Source organism: Felis catus, chromosome C1 (genome assembly GCF_018350175.1).
Source record: "Felis catus isolate Fca126 chromosome C1, F.catus_Fca126_mat1.0, whole genome shotgun sequence".
Lineage (NCBI taxonomy): Eukaryota > Metazoa > Chordata > Mammalia > Carnivora > Felidae > Felis > Felis catus.
In genome coordinates, this window is record NC_058375.1 from 209,723,733 (window position 1) to 209,742,818 (window position 19,086).

Genomic DNA, 19,086 nt, shown 5'->3' on the forward strand with positions numbered 1-19,086 from the left:
TGTCAGTGGATCAGCACTGTTACCGCCAGATGCCAAATTGGGAATATAATTTCTAACTGCTGTTTATTCTTGCAGCTTCAGGGTTCTGAATTCTTCTAGAACATTTTAACTGAAAATTGAGACCTATGCCACCGTAGTAAATGGTAATGATGAAATACTTTCTGCTTTGTAAGTAGAATTGAAAATCACTGTAATTAGTTTTTCCCCTTTTTATAAAACCCCTCTCTCTGCCCCTTGAGACACATTGGTTTCCCAAGTTACGAATTCACTTTCTTTTGTTTGTTCTAGCCACTTAGTTTTTCTTATTACATACCTGTTTAATATTTAATTTCTCATTAAAAGTAAATATGGCTAATTTTCCTTTCAGTATTCCAAGAAGCCCTCCATTTCTCTCCATCACAACTTTGATATAGTGCTGTCTAGTGTGTATGACTACATAATTCAAATGCCATTTTTTAAATCAAATAGTCCTGGCAAAACAACCTATCAGTACATTTTAAATGGATCAGAGGCTTATTTCTATAAAGATAAATGCTGTAAACACTGTTCTGGAGCTAAAATGTAAATGGATTCATATGCATAGTTCTGTGGGGAAGGTGGTTCCAGTTTGTAGGAAAAATACTTAGAAATGAACCGATTATAGCCTTTTCAGTCAGTCTTACTTATTGCATATGGAGTCCTTGGGCACATAACTGATTAAGCACTAACTCTGTGCCAGTCACTGTGCTAGACTCTGGGTATTCGGTGGTGATCAGAACAGATAAGGTAATTCTGTCCTCAGCCATTTCTGCTGCAACCTTGGAGCTCCTGGTATGGGAGCACAGTGACTGGGGAAGAGACCAGAGAGGTGGGCGGGGTCCTATTTGTCACAGCACGTGGTTGTGGTTAGGCGTTTGGACTTTATTCTGACTTTCATGAGAAGCCATTGCAGGGGAATCCAACTTCAGTTTTATAGGGATTACTGTGGGTGGTGGTGGAAAACAGTTGGTGGGTATGAGGATAAGCAGAGAACCCAGTTAGGGAGTTTGTTGTAATCCAGGCAAGGTATGATTGTGGCTTAGATCGGACTAGGGCTCAAGAGCTAGAAAGAAGTAGATTGACACCCACTGTGGAAGAATCAACTACGTGGGGTGGATGGGATGTGGGGGTCGGGGATTGATGGGGCGAAGGCGGGTCAAGGATGTTTCCTACATCTCTGACTTGAACAGCTGGGGAGCGGGAAATTCTGTGTCCTGAGATGATGAATATGGAAACAGAATTAGAAGGGATGATCCAGTGTTCAGCAGGGGGGCAGGTTGACCATGTGGGGAAAGACGGGTTTGAGGTGGGGGGAGTGCAGGGACTAGCCTGCTCTTCCTTGGGCTGTGGTAACTGCTTTATGGTCTGGGTACAAGTTAGAATAAATAAATCACTTCCCAAACCAAACACGCTGAACTGGTTTCCAGCTTATAGACAAGTCGCTGTAACCCATCATGCCTCTGTGGTCTGTTATAGTTCCTCAGTGTGAAGATTTTTATGTATTAGATGAGCAGGAGAAAACAACATTCATTTATGGTCAGTGCTCACTTACTGTGATCTCTTCCCTTTGGTATTCCTAGAACTGTGCCTGCCTGGCCCACAAGGTCAGGTTATAGATTTGATCTTCACATGGACCACGTGGATTTTCTGTTACCATGTTACAGGCTGCATCCCTTACTTCGTAAGGCTGACTCGATAGCTTTATGCGGAAGGAAAGTGTGCCATAGAGTTGGTATGAAATATGCCCATTTATCTTTGCTACATAATACCCCTGACTTCTAATTCTACCCACACTGGTATTCTAGAGGCCTTTATTTGGAAATGTGGGACTCAAATATATATTCTGCACATCTCACATCAGCTACCGTTATAATCTGCCTTCGCATTAAGTATACGTTTGTTGCGGGTGTGAACCACACCATTTTAGTCATCCTTTGATTTTCTACAGCCAATATTTTTATTTCTTTCGGCAAATAGAAACGGATTATGTAGAGGCTGAGATTATAAGTGTTGCGTCCTTTGCTGTACCTCTACTGCCTGGCATAGAGACTGGCATGCTTTTGGCACTTGATGTTTATTAAATCAATGAGGGACAGAAGAAATGGCTAAGTAGACATTTTGTGAGAAGGAGGGGTAATTCAGTTTTCAGAAACCAAGAGATCAGACAGGCTGTATTCTTCCTGTAAGATTATGGTCCTGAAACGTACTGAAAAATCCAGGCTTCAGAATATAAATTTAGGGAATCAAAATGACAGAAAGGATTTTAGAAACCATGGGAATGGAGTTCCATGAGCATGTGCAAAAGAGAGCAAGGATAGAGGAAAAGGGAAAGGCAGAGGAAGGGGGATTGGAAGGAGGGGTGGCGGTACAGGAGAGCACAGTGTCCAGGAGGCAGGAGGCGTCACCAGCTGGAGATGGTGGTGAGAAGGGACACGGATGGAAAGGGACCTTTGGATTTGGGCAGAAGTCAAGCAAGTGTAATATGAGCCTGAGTGCACAGTGTGATATGAGATTGGGGAAATTCCATTGTCTTTTTGTTCATATTCCTCATCACTAATGATTCCAGTCAAGGAGTCAAGGGGGGGAATTTTCTTTCTTTTTTTTTAAATTTTTATTCTTTATTTTTATTTTTCTAATATTTATTCTTTATTTTATTTTTATTTTTTATACTTTTATTAATTTTTTTTTTGACTGAGAGAAAGAGAGCAGGGGAGGGGCAGAGAGAGAAGGGGACAGAGGATCCACAGTGGGCCTGGTGCTGACAGCAGAGAGCCTGATGCAGGGCTCGAACTCATGAACCATGAGATCATAACCTGAGTCAAAGTTGGATGCCTAACCAACTGAGCCACCCAGGTGCCCCAAGGGGGAATTTTTCTTAAGCAAAGACATAATTAGTTTTGATTTCCTCCTGTGCACAACCTAGCATCATAGGGCACTCTTTATATTGAGATTGAAGGGTTCGTTTTGTGATTTCTTATAAGCCGATTACTTAATGTTTAAGGCTGTATTTTTCCATTGCTCCTTTTATAGGTATTGAGGTTTGATATTAAAATTATTTAGGGAATGTTGCAAAAAAAAGTCACAGTAGTTGGAGATTTGAAAGTCGACTTGAATGTCAATGTGAAAAATATAGACTGTTTCTCTAAAATAACACAGGAGCTGATCTTCAGTTGAAATTTTATTAAGTTCTGTAGTTCATGAGAATGGTATTGAACTATGTTAATAAGCCCATAGCAATAAAGAACCTTGGGTTGTGCTAATAATGCGGGTATACACATACACACATGCATGCACACAAGCGTAGTTTTTCTGGGTCATTTCCTAGAATCCATATGGGAGGAGGATAGGGAGTACATTTGCACCTTATTAAGATGCTACAATTTGCAAAACTTGCCCACATAAGTGGGCTTACCTTACAGTAATAAAAAAATGTGTCTATTGTGTATTTGACATCTGCTGCTTTCCAGACATATTACAGTAATCCTGGGAAGGAGGTATTATCATTCCTAATTTAAAGTGAAGAAAGTAAAGTTCAGAGAGTTTTAAAGTAATTTGCTCTAGGTCACAAAGCTTATAAAGTAGAATTGTACCCGTTTTTAGCCCGAAGCCCATGTACCTTCCAACGTTCTGTCTGAATGAGAATCTTTAGGGTATCAGAGTAAGTCATGTATTTGGTTGGGAGCCCAAGAACCTCCATAGAGTAAAAACCACTAGATGAGAACTTTTGCAGCATCCTGGCCCCAACCTGCCTATTTACCCTTATCTGCAACTGACATTTTTCTTCTTTCTTCCTGTTATGATGGACGAGGCTGTTCCCTCCAAGGACTTAAGTTCTTATCTTTTGCGTCTTTAGTCTGTGGCTCTTTCTTTACTAACTTCTTCCCGTAAGCCTAAGCTAGTCCCTCACCAAAGGAAATCCCTTCAGTATTGGTGAGTAATTGCTGTGTAACATACCAGTCTAACACTTGGTGAAGTTACAGTATGATTTATTTAGCTCATTGTTCTGTGGGTCAGCAAATTAGGCCGGGCTGTGCTGGATTCATGTCTTGTCTGTGGTCAGCTGCTGGTCAGCTAGACAGCTTTGCTTCAGGGGCATTAGCTGGCTAGTGGTCAGGGCCATAAGGGTGCCTGGAGCTTGTGTCTTCCCTCATCCAGCAGGCTAGCCCAGACTTGGCCACTTGGTTGCTTCAGGGGGGTTCAAGAGAAAGCAGAAGCCTGTCAGTCATCTCGAGGGCTACATTCAGAATTGGTGTCCTTTTGTTTGCGATCTACCAGCCAGAGGAAGTCACAAAGCCAGCCCAGGTTCAGGGGGTGGAGATGTAGTGCTGAACTTGGTGCTCTGTCTTGTTGCTACTTCTGTTTTACTCCGTTAAGACCACAGTCCTGTTACCACCTCGAGTTTGGGCTTCCTCTGTCACTGAGCTTAAAATATAGTATGGCAGTTGTTGGCTTACTTCTTACTAGAAGGTGACCTCCTTAAAGACAGTGACCATTTGAATCTAGGATTTGGCACATAGCAAGAAACTTTAAAAAAGCAGAAGTTTTTGTGAAGATAAAGCATCCTAGCAGTTGATAACTGACAATATGGAGTAGGAGATAGTAAATGATTGCATTTTAAAACCTGCCGGTGGAAGTTTAAAAACTTTGGGGCTGGGGCGCCTGGGTGGCGCAGTCGGTTAAGCGTCCGACTTCAGCTCAGGTCACGATCTCGCGGTCCGTGAGTTCGAGCCCCGCGTCAGGCTCTGGGCTGATGGCTCGGAGCCTGGAGCCTGTTTCCGATTCTGTGTCTCCCTCTCTCTCTGCCCCTCCCCCGTTCATGCTCTGTCTCTCTCTGTCCCAAAAATAAATAAACGTTGAAAAAAAAAATTAAAAAAAAATAAATAAAAACTTTGGGGCTAAATAAATAAATAAGTAAATAAATAAAAAATAAAAACTTTTGGGCAGACTTTATCGAATATATCAAAATTGAATATTTCTTTAAAAATATTAAGGTGGTAAAGAATCTTGCTCAGCATTCTGAGTAGAAATCGTTATTAAATATTTACATACTATCTTTTAGGATTTTTTTATTAGGTTGCAAGTTTATTTATAAGGAAGACAAGTCATATTTTCATGGCATATTTGTCACGGAAAGCATACCCATCCATTAACTGGTCCATTGGGATTTGGGTGAAATGTTCTGTTTTAGAATGTAAGATGAGGGAGGACATCAGCTAGCATCCTGGATGTTGGTCTGGAAGACATTGATAATAAATGTTTCTGTCAGACAGGAGGTGTGAGATATATATGAATATATATATACACACACACACATATATGTATATTTATACATATACATATATATATATATATACATATGTACGTATATGTATATATAATGTAAGCTCATCTTCAAATGAGTATGTCTTATTGGTGCATTAAGTCTTAATTAGTGGATTTTCATGTGCATTTTATTTTATGTTTTAGGTTCAGCTCCCTGTGTATCTTCCCCAATGCCTAAAACCTGACCACATTTTCCCATCACTGGGTTGACATCTAACCATGCAGCGGAGATCAAGAGGAATTAATACTGGACTTATTCTGCTCCTTTCTCAAATCTTCCATGTTGGGGTCAACAATATTCCACCTGTCACCCTAGCAACTTTGGCTGTCAACATCTGGTTCTTCTTGAGTCCTCTGAAGCCACTGTTGAGCTCCTGCCTTAGCGTGGAGACGTGTTACCAGCAGAAAGACTGGCAGCGCTTACTGCTTTCTCCTTTTCACCATGCAGACGATTGGCATTTGTATTTCAATATGGCATCCATGCTATGGAAAGGAATCAATCTGGAAAGGAGACTGGGAAGTAAATGGTTTGCCTATGTCATCGTCACATTCTCGCTACTCACCGGGGTGGTGTACCTGTTGTTGGAATTTGCTCTTGCAGAATTTATGAATGAGCCTGGCTTCAGAAGAAACTGTGCTGTAGGTTTCTCAGGTAAGGCAGATAGATTTCTAAAGTAGCATGCATGAAGACAGAGAGGTGTGGCTGTTGCCATTTTATGAAATGTGGGTCCCTATTTGGCGAGGGAACTGAATTCTGAGTGGCTAAAGATTGCCGGGGCTTGGATTTTGGAGAGAAGGATGATTGGAGCACAGGAGGGACATAGATCTTGCTATTAATCTATGTTAATCATTCACTGATTAACTGCCTCATTCACTCTTGGACAATTTGTTTGGACCAGGGTCTGCTCGAAGGTAGTTTTGTTAGGAGATGTAGTTCTAGAAACATGTACTTGCTCCATCATGGTGGGGCCAAGGAGAGACCTGCTGGTGTATCTGTGATAAGGAGTTCTCTAAAACATTGAGTATGCCTCTCAATGACTTCATTAAAATGCACCACACCCTACCATGACATGCGTGCCATGTTTTAACAACTATGATAGTCACTCTATATGTATCTCATAGGACTGAAATTGCCATTGGGGCTTAAAGTAGGTGTTCTAAGAATTAGAATGCGAAGGGGAGGAGGGAAAGAGTCCTGCAACAGAAGGAAATCTAACTCTTTTCTCTACCCTCCCTGCCATCCATCCCCCTTCCCTCTAAGATACATCCTCATGCAACCAGTTGTGGGAGAAGAAAGGAAACATGTCCTGCCCTCAACACATCTTTCCATAGAGGTTCAAAATATACACATTACTGCTATATTTTTTATTGAGTTGAAAAATCACATAGCTTAAAATTAACGATTCTGAAGTGAACAATTCAGTGGCATTTAGTACCATTTCAGGTATTTTATTCCCATTTTATGGGTTATATATTTTCTAGCATGCTGAAAGTCACCACGACCTTCTGTGTTAAGAAACATCAGAAGAACAATTGCCTTGAACGTTTTGAACATTGTCTTTCTACCAAAAGCTGGGTTGACTTGTAAAGACTAGAGTGTGTTTCAAAGCAAGAAGTTGGATATAGCCAAATAATCATTTTTACATTCAGTTCATTTTCTTTGTAAATGTTGATTGTCTCCACATTTGGATTGTTGATATTTGTATGCTCTTTATTCTCTTCTAGGAGTTTTGTTTGCTTTGAAAGTTCTTAACAACCATTATTGCCCTGGAGGCTTTGCCAACGTTTTGGGCTTTCCTGTACCCAACAGATTTGCTTGTTGGGCAGAACTTGTGGCTATTCATTTCATCTCGCCAGGGTGAGTGTTTATTCTCAGAATATACAAATGAAGAACCTGATGTTCCATGGAGAAAGAATTGCAATAATAATGAGGTAACCAGTGGTTTCTTTACAGCAAAGTTGATTCTTTAAGGGCAGCGTTGAGCTGACTCATTTTCACATCAGACATTCCTGAGTTTGAGTCCTGTCCACTATGAGTCCTGTGACTTTTGGTAAACTTGTCCTATCTGAGTTTCAGTTTCCTTGCCCTGGAAGTAAGAATAAGAGAACCTGATATACAGATTGGAAGGATCAACATTAATGTGCATTGATTCTAATAATAGTAATGCAAAAAGGCACATAGAGACCCCATAATTATAAAGATAAAAATCACAAGATGTGTTGGTTCAGTTGGTCCACAAGACGTGTTAAGCCATTTTTCTTGTGAAGTGCCTTGGTAATAGAACTCTTAAAACAAAACAAAACAAATAGTCCTTACTCACAACTTCTTGGTACTAGAACTCTTTAAACGAAAGACTTTACTCACAACTTTACTCAGTATATAAAATGGATCAACTGTGAATGGTTTAGGGTTGAGAGGAAGCACAGGGCCCCATTCCTTTTGCTGTACCCCTGTGTTGCTGTGGTTGCCTTAGAGGTACCTCCATAGCACCTGAGGGCTCCAAGGAATACAGTTTAAGAACCACTGATTAAGATGCATCCTTTCCTTTTCAGATGAGGACGAGAAAAGTCAGGAGGTTAAGGTGCTTTTTAAAACAGCTCATGGTAGACACTAGCATAATAAGAATTAGGACCTCCCGACTCCTGGTCTGGTGATCCTGCCTGGGGTGCTGCGCGTTCCCACTTTGGTTCCTTTCCCTGTTTTTGCTTAGAAAAAGGAGGGTGAGGGGCACCTGGGTGGCTCAGTCAGTTAAGCATCTGACTCTTGGTTTCGGCTCGGGTCTTGAACTCACATTTTGTGAGACAGTGTGGAGCTTGCTTGGGATTCTCTCTCTCTGCCCCTCTCCCACTCCAGCTCTGGCCCTCTCTCTCAAAATACATAAAGAAACTTAAAAAAAAAAAAAAAGGAGAAAGGAGGGTGAATTGTGTTATTCTCCCACATCTTCTACCAGTTTCACTTCTCTTCATCTATATTTGCTATTGGAAGCACATGGGGTTTTTTTGCTTATTTTTACCATGGGGACCTGGATGCTGTTTGGAGAAGGGGGAAATTCAGGAAGATTCAGGAAGAAGTGAGGAGGATTTTTTTTTTCTCTCCTTTTCGTTTCACACAGGGGTCTTATTTTGCTTTTGGTTCGTGTGGCCGTGTTGGGTGTTGTGCTTTATCTGGGAATTTTCTCTGTGGGCTGTGCGTCAGCCCCGTAACCTGAAGTTCCTTCTTTCATGCTAATTTTCCATCGTGGGCAACCATTGCCAGCTGGTCCGTAAAAAGCAGCGATGTGACCACTGAGCACCATTCATTTGCAACTGTATTGTTACCTCGTGACAGTTCCATGAAGAAAGCCTAACAAAATCTTCAAAGTTTTCTTTGAAAAAGGGTCCAGTAATGTCTGTCCCTTATCTGAACAGCCCGCTCGCTCTATACCTTGTCACTCACAGCTCCCTGACTTGCTTGATGTGACTTGGTCCTCTGTGTGGAGGAGAGACTGTTGTTTGTGACCACAACACCCAACATTCATATTGAAATTACTCCCTCTGATACTTGAACTTTTATTCTATGATGGATCCATTGAATAGCAGTGCCTTTAATATTCTCATGCATCCATTTCTGAAGACTTCTCAATCATCATGCACTTTATTTTTTTTTTAGGGTCCCCCCTCCCTTTCCATGGAAAAGGCATGGTTCCATTTTTAGGTAACATGCTTATTCTGCACGGAGGGACCCAATATTCTGAGCCTGGGAATTAGATGACATTTTCCTATCTTTGAAGCTGGAAAGAATAAATCTTTTTGGTTTTTAAGATTTGACTACTTTGAATGATAAACTTACTTCTGATGCCCAAGCATCTGCTTATGCCGGTGTCTAAATAAAGACCCAGCTAAACACTGGTCCAGGAAACTAAGAAGCGAGTGCTTCTTTGAGATGGATCTTGGAAGAATGGAAGAAACCAGAGCTCTCTTGGCTCTACATTGTTATTCTCCTAGTGGTTGTCAATTAGAATTTGCACTGGGAAAACACTGTAAATCTTTAGAACAAAGCCTGCTTTATTGTCAGACTTAATGAGCTGCCCTCTGGGGAGAAAAAAAAATCTGCCAAGCAAACATTTGGTGGACCTCTGTGTTTTATGAAAGCCACGGAATTAGTAATTTCCCCCAGTTACAGCGTGTTATGGAGGGAAGCCACTCCAAACACCCAGCCATTAGGCACTGTGAGGGGTTGGGCTTGACCAGCGGATTGAAGTAATAGCACTCATTTGCTGGTGCCTTTGCTTTTCACAGTACTTGCTTGTACCTTGTTTCCACGACTGCTTTGCCTCACATGGTCTTTTCATTTCCTTGCGTGGCCTGGGACCCTGCTAGGTGACTGTGTTTGAAGAAGTGTCCCTGCTCTGGAGGTGACACAGCAGGGAAGTGTGCAGACTCCTTGAGGAGGTTGCCTCCTTGTAGACTGGGCTCTTGCCCCTTCCCACCTGCCACCCCCTCCACCTTCTGTCGATGGAAGAAAGGGGGTCTGATGCCAAGCGTTACCTCTAACCTCTGCAGTTTCTCATGATGAGCCTGAGGCTATTTAGTCCAAACACTGAAGCTCCAGAGAAACGAACGTTACCCCTTGTAAGACAGCCACTCAGTGACCGTGCTAGAGGACAGTGGTCATGTGTGAATGACCCGGGCCGACATAACTAGCTGTGCGACCTCAGGTGAATCATGTGGCCTCTCTGAGCCTCATTTTCCTCATCTGTCCGTTGGGAATATTACTTGCTTTCTCTGTTTCCTAAGTCTGTTTTAAGCAGTCCGAGAGATAATCTATGTGAAAGTCTTTATAAGTTATAAAAGGATTTAACATTTTTTTATGACATCAGTCGCTGGAAGGGTGCAATGGCCCTGAAAGGAATCATACTTGAAATCTTTTTCTTCCTAAAGATGAGTAAAATAAGTCAAACAAAATTTTGTTTGCTTCAATTCCGTCTGTCCCCTACCTCTTGTTCCTACCTGACTTTTCCTACCAGAATGGCAGTTAGCAGTCTAAAAATTCCCATGCGCTCCTCATAAACACAAATTAAGTAGGTCATGACTGCATTTGGACCCTACGAGATTTTTTAGTACAATATGGCAGTTCTGAAACATTAGCCCCTAGGCTTTGGGTACTGCTTCATTGTTAATGGTTGATGAGAATAATTACTTTGCCTCCACTAAAAACTTCTTGCTTACATTGAGAGAAAAAAGATTTAATACATTTTTTACTTGTTCCAGTTTAATTGTAAAAAGTTTCAAACGCAAAGTTGCTAACCCATTTGAAAGTAAGTTGCAAACATCAGAGTAACTTCATCCTTAAAAACGTCAACGCGCGTCTCCTAAAAAAATCTGTTCCTTTATATAACCACATTACTATTGTCATATTGAAGAAAATCAACAGTAATTCCCCAATGTTGTCTAATAATTAGTTTATATTCCGATATTCACCAGTTTTCAAGTGTCTTTTGTAATTGCTGTGGTTTTTTTGGGGGGTGGTTGGGGTGGGTGGAGTGGAGATAAAAGATGACTAGGATATGGTTAAGGCTCACACATTTGTTTATGACATTTCTTTGTTCCCTTTTACTCTAAAGATGTCCTTCTACTTTTTATTTTTCTAGGACATTGAGAAGTAACTGTCATGGAAAAATTGTGAAGAGACTAGTGAAGGTTTTGTAGACTGTTTCAAGTTCTAGATGTCTCTGCGTGTTTACTTGTAGGGTTATATAATTGCTTCCTCTAGCCCCTCTGCATTTCTGTGAACTGGAAGTTAGGTGCAAATGTTTTTACATTCAGCTTAAACTGGGCTGTTGGCAAGAATACTTCATAGGTGTGATGCCGTAAGGCTGTGTAATATCTTCTTGCATCATGACAGGAAGGACATAATGCCTGATTGTTCCGCCATTAGGAATTCCAAGTTCAATCGATTAATTAAGGTAGTCTCCATTGTAAGGATACGTCTATCCTTTCGCAATTGGAAAGCTAACTGTGAGGTGATAATTGGATATCATGCAGATAACTTGTTAATAACCTTCTACCTTATGGTTTAGTATATGCCAATGAGGACCCTTGTCTGAATTGGCAATTTCAGGGGGAGCTGTAAAGAGTGATTTTCAGATTCTGTCATTCCTTCTACATTTATTAGGTGGGGTTGACCCCCAGTTAGACTGAAGGCAAGGGATTGAAGATGAGTGTTCTGTCTAGGGCAGATCTTAGTTTTGTGAGTTTGAGCTATTCAGTTTTGTGGGTTCTTTTTAAGAAAAAAAAATACAAACTTGGAAACAAAAGTAAAAATTTTAAATGAGAAACCAAAGCACAACAATTTACAAATTTTAAAGAGCTAACAAATACTATAAACATTATAAAACCCATAAAAGTAATATAATATTCTATTAACTCCCTGGCATGCCTCTATAATATTTCCCCCCCAGGTTTGGCTGTGTGCTTTTGATCTCTTGTTCATATGACAGTAATTTGGCAATAGCATTTCTGTAGAGGGAATAGCGTGTGCATCAAAATTAATTTTTTATTGAAAGTTGAGGAGAGTTTCTTTACAACTCATGTAGATTTTTAGCACTGTTTTCTGATTCGGAGAAACCTCCATCAAAGTGTTTTTACATATAAGCTGTAAAGTTTCAGACCTCTGCCAAGTGTCCCTGTGCAGTGACCAATCTCAAATGTACTTTGAACGATTTGAGTGTCGTCGAGGATCTTTAGTGGCAGGGTGGGAGATTCACGTTTTCCTCAGGGGCACCACTACTTTGTGCCCAGTCAGCAAGAAACTTAAGTATTGATGCTCTTTTAGGATTCACTTCCCTTCATTCATTGGATTACCAGAACTCTAAGAATCTATTTATTACTTTTCTTTACAGCTTCTGATATGACTTGAAAATATTTTTGAGAGCTACAAACCCAGGAATTCTGAATAAAGTTGATTTTGCAGGATTCTTGGAAAGGAAAAGTCGAATGGATGGCACATTTATAATTGTATCCACTGTGCTGCTGAGTAGATTCTTCTGTTTCATGGCTGTTTCCACTCTGTTTTAGTGGGAACCGAAGTCCCCCATTTATGGTTTTACACGCTCCGTGATTGGGAGAACTTTCCAGACCCTGGGCACTGACACCAGCATGATGCTGGCTGTCCCAGAACACTTGAGAGTGCCGTGGCACTTGTGCCCCTCTGCTTCCTGTCACAGTTCAGGTTGAAGATGCAGAGTACAGGGGCACCTGAGTGGCTCCGTCAGTTAAGTGTCCGACTTTAGCTCAGGTCATGATCTCGTGTTTCATGAGTTCAAGCCCCACATCGGGCTTGTTACTGTTAGCCTGTCAGGGAAGACCCCACTTTGGATCTTCTGTCTCTCTCTATGTGCCTTTCTCCCCCACGTGTGCTCACCCCCAAATAAAGAAATCTTTAAAAAAGAAAAAAGACACAGAGTAGGCATTAGGAGGGTTTTCTGAAGCCCTTTGTACACTGCCCTGACTAGCAGGGACTTAACTCTGCCCTGAACTGACCGTCAACCATGTAAATAAATTCCACTGAATCCAAACTAGACGTAAGTTCAACTCCACTTCCCTTTAGCCGAATCCGCAAAATGTCTATGGCCACGCTAATGCCACCTGACACGGGGGGATGTGTGACAGCAGAAGTTGGTGTGTGTAGGGGTAGCGGTTTTAGCCAATGTGGTTCAGTTTCCCACTTTCACAAGTTTTACAAAAACCTACGAGCCCATGGGTACATTCCTGGGACCTCTGCCACACTCTGAAGGATCCCTGGCAAGTGAGGGACCTGTTGCTCCATGAGCTTCTTGGCAAATTCACCTGTGGGTTCTGAGAGGGTTGTCCCAGTAACGCCTGTGGGGAAGGGAAGGGAACTAGAGAGGCCTGTACGTGGTGGTGGGCAAATGGAGGGGGGAGGGCAGGTAGGACATAGGAGGTTTTGTTGAGGTTGAAAATGCAGAGAGCTTTGAGAATAGGAACTGGTAGTCAGAAGACAGGGTGTTGGAGGTTTTACTCATGAGCATGTCTGTGTAGGTGTGACATTGGGGAATGGTGGCAGAGATAGTCATTGGGGTCAAAGAGGCAAAGAGGTGACTTTAAGGTTAAGGTGTTGGGTGGATTATCTACATGGGTGGTGAAATCACCCAGAAAAATTGTAGGAAGTAGAGTAGAGATGAAGGGAGTGAAATTATTCCGGAGTCCTCCATGGATGTCAGAAATGATCCTAGAGACAGATAGCAGATAGCATCTGTATTAGTTTCTTATCGCTGTTACAACAAATTACCATGCATGTGGTGGCTCATAATGGTGGAAATTTATGCTTTCATGATTTCTGAAGTTAAATGGCCGAAATCAGTACCACTGGGCTGAAATCAAGGTGTTGGCAGAGCTGTGTGTTCTCTGAAGGCTCTGGAGGAAATCCATCCCTCACCTCTTTCAGGTTCTGATGGCGCCCAGCATTCCTTGGCTTATGGGCGTGTCACCCAAAAGCCACCAAAATCACGTTACCTTTTCCTCTTCTACCTGTGTCAAATTTCCCTCTGCCTCCATAAAGACACGGGGATTACATTTAGGACTCATCCTGACGTGGCAGGATAATCACTCCATCTCAAGGTCTTTGATTTAATCACACTTGCAAAGTCCTTGCCATATAGGTAACATTCACTAGTTCCCGAGATTAGGACATGGATGTACTTTGGGGAATCATCATTTGGCCCACCATACCCCAAAGACAGGTAGAAGGGGTGAAAACTCAGACTCAAAATACCGACCACGTGTGCCTGGGCTTTTGGGAGTGCTAATCTCTTCCCTCTCTTTGGCATGCCCTTTAGTCTTTTCTCCTTGTCAACTCGTGGTTATCATTCAAAACCCAAATCAGATAATAACCTGTTTCTCTGCTGCTTTCCCTGATTTCTCCAGACAGAGTTAATTATTTCCTTGTTTTTGTTTCAATAGTGTTTATAGATTTCTCTACCTTAAACACTGTCTCCATTAGAGTTTATCCTTTTTTTTTTTTCCCCACTGCTTCTCTAGGGTAGGAGCTTCTTGAGACTAAGGACTTTTTCTTATTCATCTCTGTGTCTTTATCATCTGCCTGACACATAGTGGGCACTAAGTAAATATTTTTGGTTGAATGAACTTAGGTTCATTGTGGATGGACATCATCCCAATCCACGAAGGAACTGAATAGAACAACAAGATGGAGGGAGGTTGAATTCTTTACTTTCTCTCTGCCTGTTTGGCTGAGACTTTGGCCGTCTCTTGCCCTTGGGCTGGGGCTTGTGCCATTGGTGCCCCTGGTCCTCAGGCCTTCAGATTTGGACTGGAATTTACACCATTGGCTTCCCTCCATCTCCAGCCTGCAAGTGGCAGATCATAGGACTCCTTAGCTCCCGAGAGCCAACTCCTTATAATAAATTTATATATAAATTACATGTAAATATAAATACATAAAGTATTTTATCAGCTAGCTAAATAAATGATATATCCATCCATCCTATTGGTTCTGTTCTCTGGAGAACCATAATGCAATCACTGAAGAGACCTGTAGTTTCTGTGGTTGCTTTTGGTCTGAAATCTTCTGATGGATTCCTTTATGACCTCCGTTAAATATTTCAATTTTACTTCTTTTTTTTTTTTTTTTCATTTATAAGGCAGGCCAATATCTCATTGTTTTAGAACTTGTTATCTCCTTCAGCAGTAAGGAGGGAGTAATGTTGAGCATTAAGTAATGTTGAGTGTCTTAAGTAAAAACAGAATGTTTGTGTCTCTTGTGTCTTTGCTGTTGGGGTTCTTGTTAGATATTGACTTGAATCAGTATTCTCTTCCTTGCTTCCCTGCCCCTGGCCTCCAGCAACTTCACGGTTTAGTGAAACACATACCACCAACTAACTGAAACAAAACAGAGGCAAAGATTTTAGTTCAATAAAAGCAAAGGAACAAAAAAGGAAGATAATTAACTCTGATTTGAGAAGTTAGGAGACTTCACAGAGGAAGGTGGAGGGTATATATGCCTTGAGTGTTGGGAGATAATAGGTAGACTACTCTTTGCAGTGGGAACAGAAAGAACAAAATCCAGGAAGCATGACATGTTCAGGAATTAGCAAAGAATCTGCCCCCAAATACTGGGAGATAAAGCTAGCAGGGTTCCCCCACATGTGCCCTTCAAAACACCAGTTCCTGAGATGTCCCTGCCACAAGGTTCCCTGGTCAGTAAACTCGGCCCATGTGTGTTCTTTTTCCAATCCAGCGGTTACAGGACACGCGAACACCTGAAAGGTTCAGGAAATTACTTCAGAAAGCAAGAAATCAGGGCAACCTATTAGTTTCCCGTTTATTTGATGATGGCACTCTGGTTTATTGCTAGCATGAAGCAGTCTCTACAGAACAAATGTTCTTCAGGGTACTTTTCACGAACACACTGGATGAGGCCCCTCCGTAGAGAGCCTTGGTAGGTTAATGAATTCTGACCTTGCTTCTTAGGTAGAAGACTTTGGTTTCTGAGGAGCAACAGCCATGAACTGACCTCTGATTTTAGATTTGGTGGCAAGAATCTAGTTAAATGTTGACCTACACTAGACAAGAAACTGAAGACCGGAAATAGTGCAGTGGCTGAGAGAATGGAAAAGGAGGGAACAGTTGGAAGAGAGGTTCCTGAGGCCAATTTGGTAGTCCATGGAGCATAATAATAATGACTTTTCTTTAGGGGGACTTCTTACCTGCCAAGCGCCATTGTAAGCTCTGTATTATCTCTTGTCTTCTTTACACCTACTTTATGAGGGAGGAATAATTACTTCTCTCACGAGATGAGGAAACTGAGGCATAAAAAATTTGAAATCCCTTATTAAAGCTGGGCAGATACCAGCTAGTAAATTGGATAGCCAGTATTTAAGCTTCAGCAATCAGATCTGTGAATTCATCCTCTAAACCAGTGGTTCTTACACTTTTTGGTCATAGGACCAATTTAGAACCCTAAAAATTGTTGAGGACCCAAAAAAGCTTTGGTTTTTGTTAATTATATTTATCAGTCTTGAGTGTATTGGAAATATGAGACTCTTTTTAAAAATCAACGTTCATGATAATTAACTTAAAATCATAACCTTACTAATAACTCATTTAAAATAATCATAGTAAGCCTAACCTGATACGTATCCACATAAATAGTATTTTTATGGAAAATAAGTATATTTTCCATACCAAGAAAGGGGAGATGAATGGCAATAAACATTTTTGCAAAACTCACTGATGATCAGCTTATAAGAAAAAAGCATCTGTCCCCTGTATTTGCTTCCCCAATTAATCTGTTGAGGCATATCATTTTGGTGAAAAACAATTTGGCCTGACACAGACGTGTCCTTGGAAAGATTAGGAGGGAGCATTTTAATAGCCTTTTCAGATAATTGTGGGTATTCTTCTTTGTACCCACAGTTGGCAGGCAGTACTTTCTTAAAGGTCAGTTCTATGGAATCTGAAACCATATCTGTGAATCCTGTCATACTCTGTTATGTGAAGGTCCACTGGCCTGTCTTAAACTTTGAACAGATCTTCTACCCACATATGATTTTTCTAAGATCCTGCATTGGTCATTTGGAAATACTGGCTTGCCGACTATGCAGACCTTGTAAACATTGACGAATTTAATTAGGCAGTATCAGAATACCCCATTTGTCAGTGTCACCACTGATTTTACCAGAAGTCTTTTAAGCATTGGGAAGCTTTCATGGTGTCAATCTTGTCAATTTCCAAAAAAAATTCTGATTTTCACTCGAAAGCTCAAACTTTATCACTGGCAATAAATATCGTCAGCTACTTTCTTTCTTTTTTTTTTTTTTTTGAAGGCTCATCTTGTTCATTTTTGAGAAAGTGGGTATTTCATTCATCTTGTTCACTTTTGAGAAAGTGGGTATTCCATTTATTTAACCATAGTCTGTCAGATTTTCTTCCAAGTGAATATGACACGAGAGGTTGGTCCATGAAAACAGTGGCTGGTTCTTCACACAACTCACCCAATCACAAGAGCTCTTCTTGGTGACAAGCGTCTTGCTCTGATACACAGTTGAAGCACGTTATACATATTTCCTGTTTTGTCACATAACATACAAAAAACGTGTGCTAATACTGGTATTTTGAAAATTAAGAATTCTATTCTGTTTTATTAAGAGCATTATGAAATAAAACTTAGCTTTTTTTTTTTTTTTAACTTTGAATATGTGGCTGTCGAGAACGCAGTGACTGAGGGTGCTGTTGGGGGCCACTGCCTCGATTCATATGATTCGTGCTAAGGTATCAGCAGTTGAACCCACCACTGCTTGTATACCATTAGTGCAAACAGCAGCACAGCAAAAAGGGCGAGTATGTCTTAGTGCTAGGGGAATAGTTTTGACGTCATGGACTTCTGGAAGGATCTCTGGGACCTCCGTGGCCCATGGAGCACACTTTGAGAACTGCTGCTCTAAGCCCTCATGCTGCCTCTCTAGCTGCTTGAAGGTTTCTGAGCTCGTATGAAAGGAAAGGTGGTGACGTTCTGCTAGACAAGTAGAACCTTTTTCAGGGGTGCTTTGTGCAGAGAGAGGGACACAGTGGGACATGCAAAAACATACATAACTGCTGAAATTGCTAGATAAACAGCTGTCGGCGTGAGCTGTTAAGTCCTTGTCCAAAGGAGAATGGCTCCTTGTCTGTCTTACTCCAGAGACTGACTATGAAACCTGACTGTGTTCCATATGGGATAGAATCCTTTAGACGGCACGGAATTGTCATGCTACATTCATCCTCCCGTCTCTTACATGCTAAGTTCTCTCCTTCCGTCTGCTTACATTTTGTGAGAGGTTGTTTCTGGCATGCTTGTCTAAAACACAACATAAGGGTTCCTCCAGCCCCCCACAGTTGTACTGAGATAGGGGACACCGAAGAAGAGGACAGCGGTCAGCTTGGCTACATCACATTTGAAGTGCTAGTTGACATGCATGTGAATCTACCTACACAGTAGGCTGTTGGATCTTTGCCTGGGAATTAGGAGCGATGTTGGGGAATAACTGTTCAGAACGTGACTGTCACACCATCTCCTGCCGGACATTTCTTTTAGAAATTAGCCACTCCACCATCAAGAGGTGGCGTCCAGCTCACCTCCTCCTCAACTGGGTGGATTTGTGACCCACTGTAATCAGTAGATGTCCGCAAAAGTGCCTCACGACTTCGGAGGCAACATGTTTCTTGTCTTGTGAGCAGAAATACTTGGCCCTGGGGTCTGTGTTAGAAGTCCATCCCCTCCGATTCTGTCATGACATGTGAGCCGATGGCCTTCAGAGACCGCCAACAATCAACCTAGCCTCGATGTCGTGCAGCAGAGGCTGTCCACCCCTCTGCGTTCTCTGAACTCCTGAGTATGAGTCAAAGAAAATGCTTGCTTTATGCCACTACCTTGGGGCAGATGTGCCCTGCAGAAGCTGTAACGCCACAGTGAGTTGAATGGAAAGAAGAGGGGGAAAATAGAATGAAAAGCCATGAGGACAAAGGACAGTGCTTGGGGGATGTGGAGATTGGAGTGGAAGCAAAGGGTAGAGGTGTGGGGCAAGTCGGTACCCAGACGCTGTGGTCCCTGAGTCACAGCGACATCACCCAGCAGTAACGGGGCTTTAAAGCAGGGTTTTCACCTGTGGGTTCTAACCCTTTAAGAGATCCTGACATCAGCGGTGCCTGGGTGGCTCAGTTGGTTGAGCGGCCGACTTCGGCTCAGGTTAC

The 19,086-nt window shown here is 41.7% G+C and overlaps 1 protein-coding gene across 13 annotated transcripts in view; it reads left to right on the plus strand.

Moving 5' to 3' along the window:
• RHBDD1 (rhomboid domain containing 1) overlaps nt 1-19,086 on the plus strand; it is a 133,696-nt gene that overhangs the window by 22,283 nt on the left and 92,327 nt on the right. For all 13 annotated transcript variants that reach the window (XM_045034556.1, XM_045034557.1, XM_045034555.1 and 10 more), the window contains 2 exons: nt 5,485-5,992; nt 7,066-7,198. In XM_045034556.1, coding sequence (XP_044890491.1) covers nt 5,560-5,992; nt 7,066-7,198 — 566 coding nt within the window. In that variant the 5' untranslated portion in view covers nt 5,485-5,559. The remainder of the gene's footprint in view (nt 1-5,484; nt 5,993-7,065; nt 7,199-19,086) is intronic.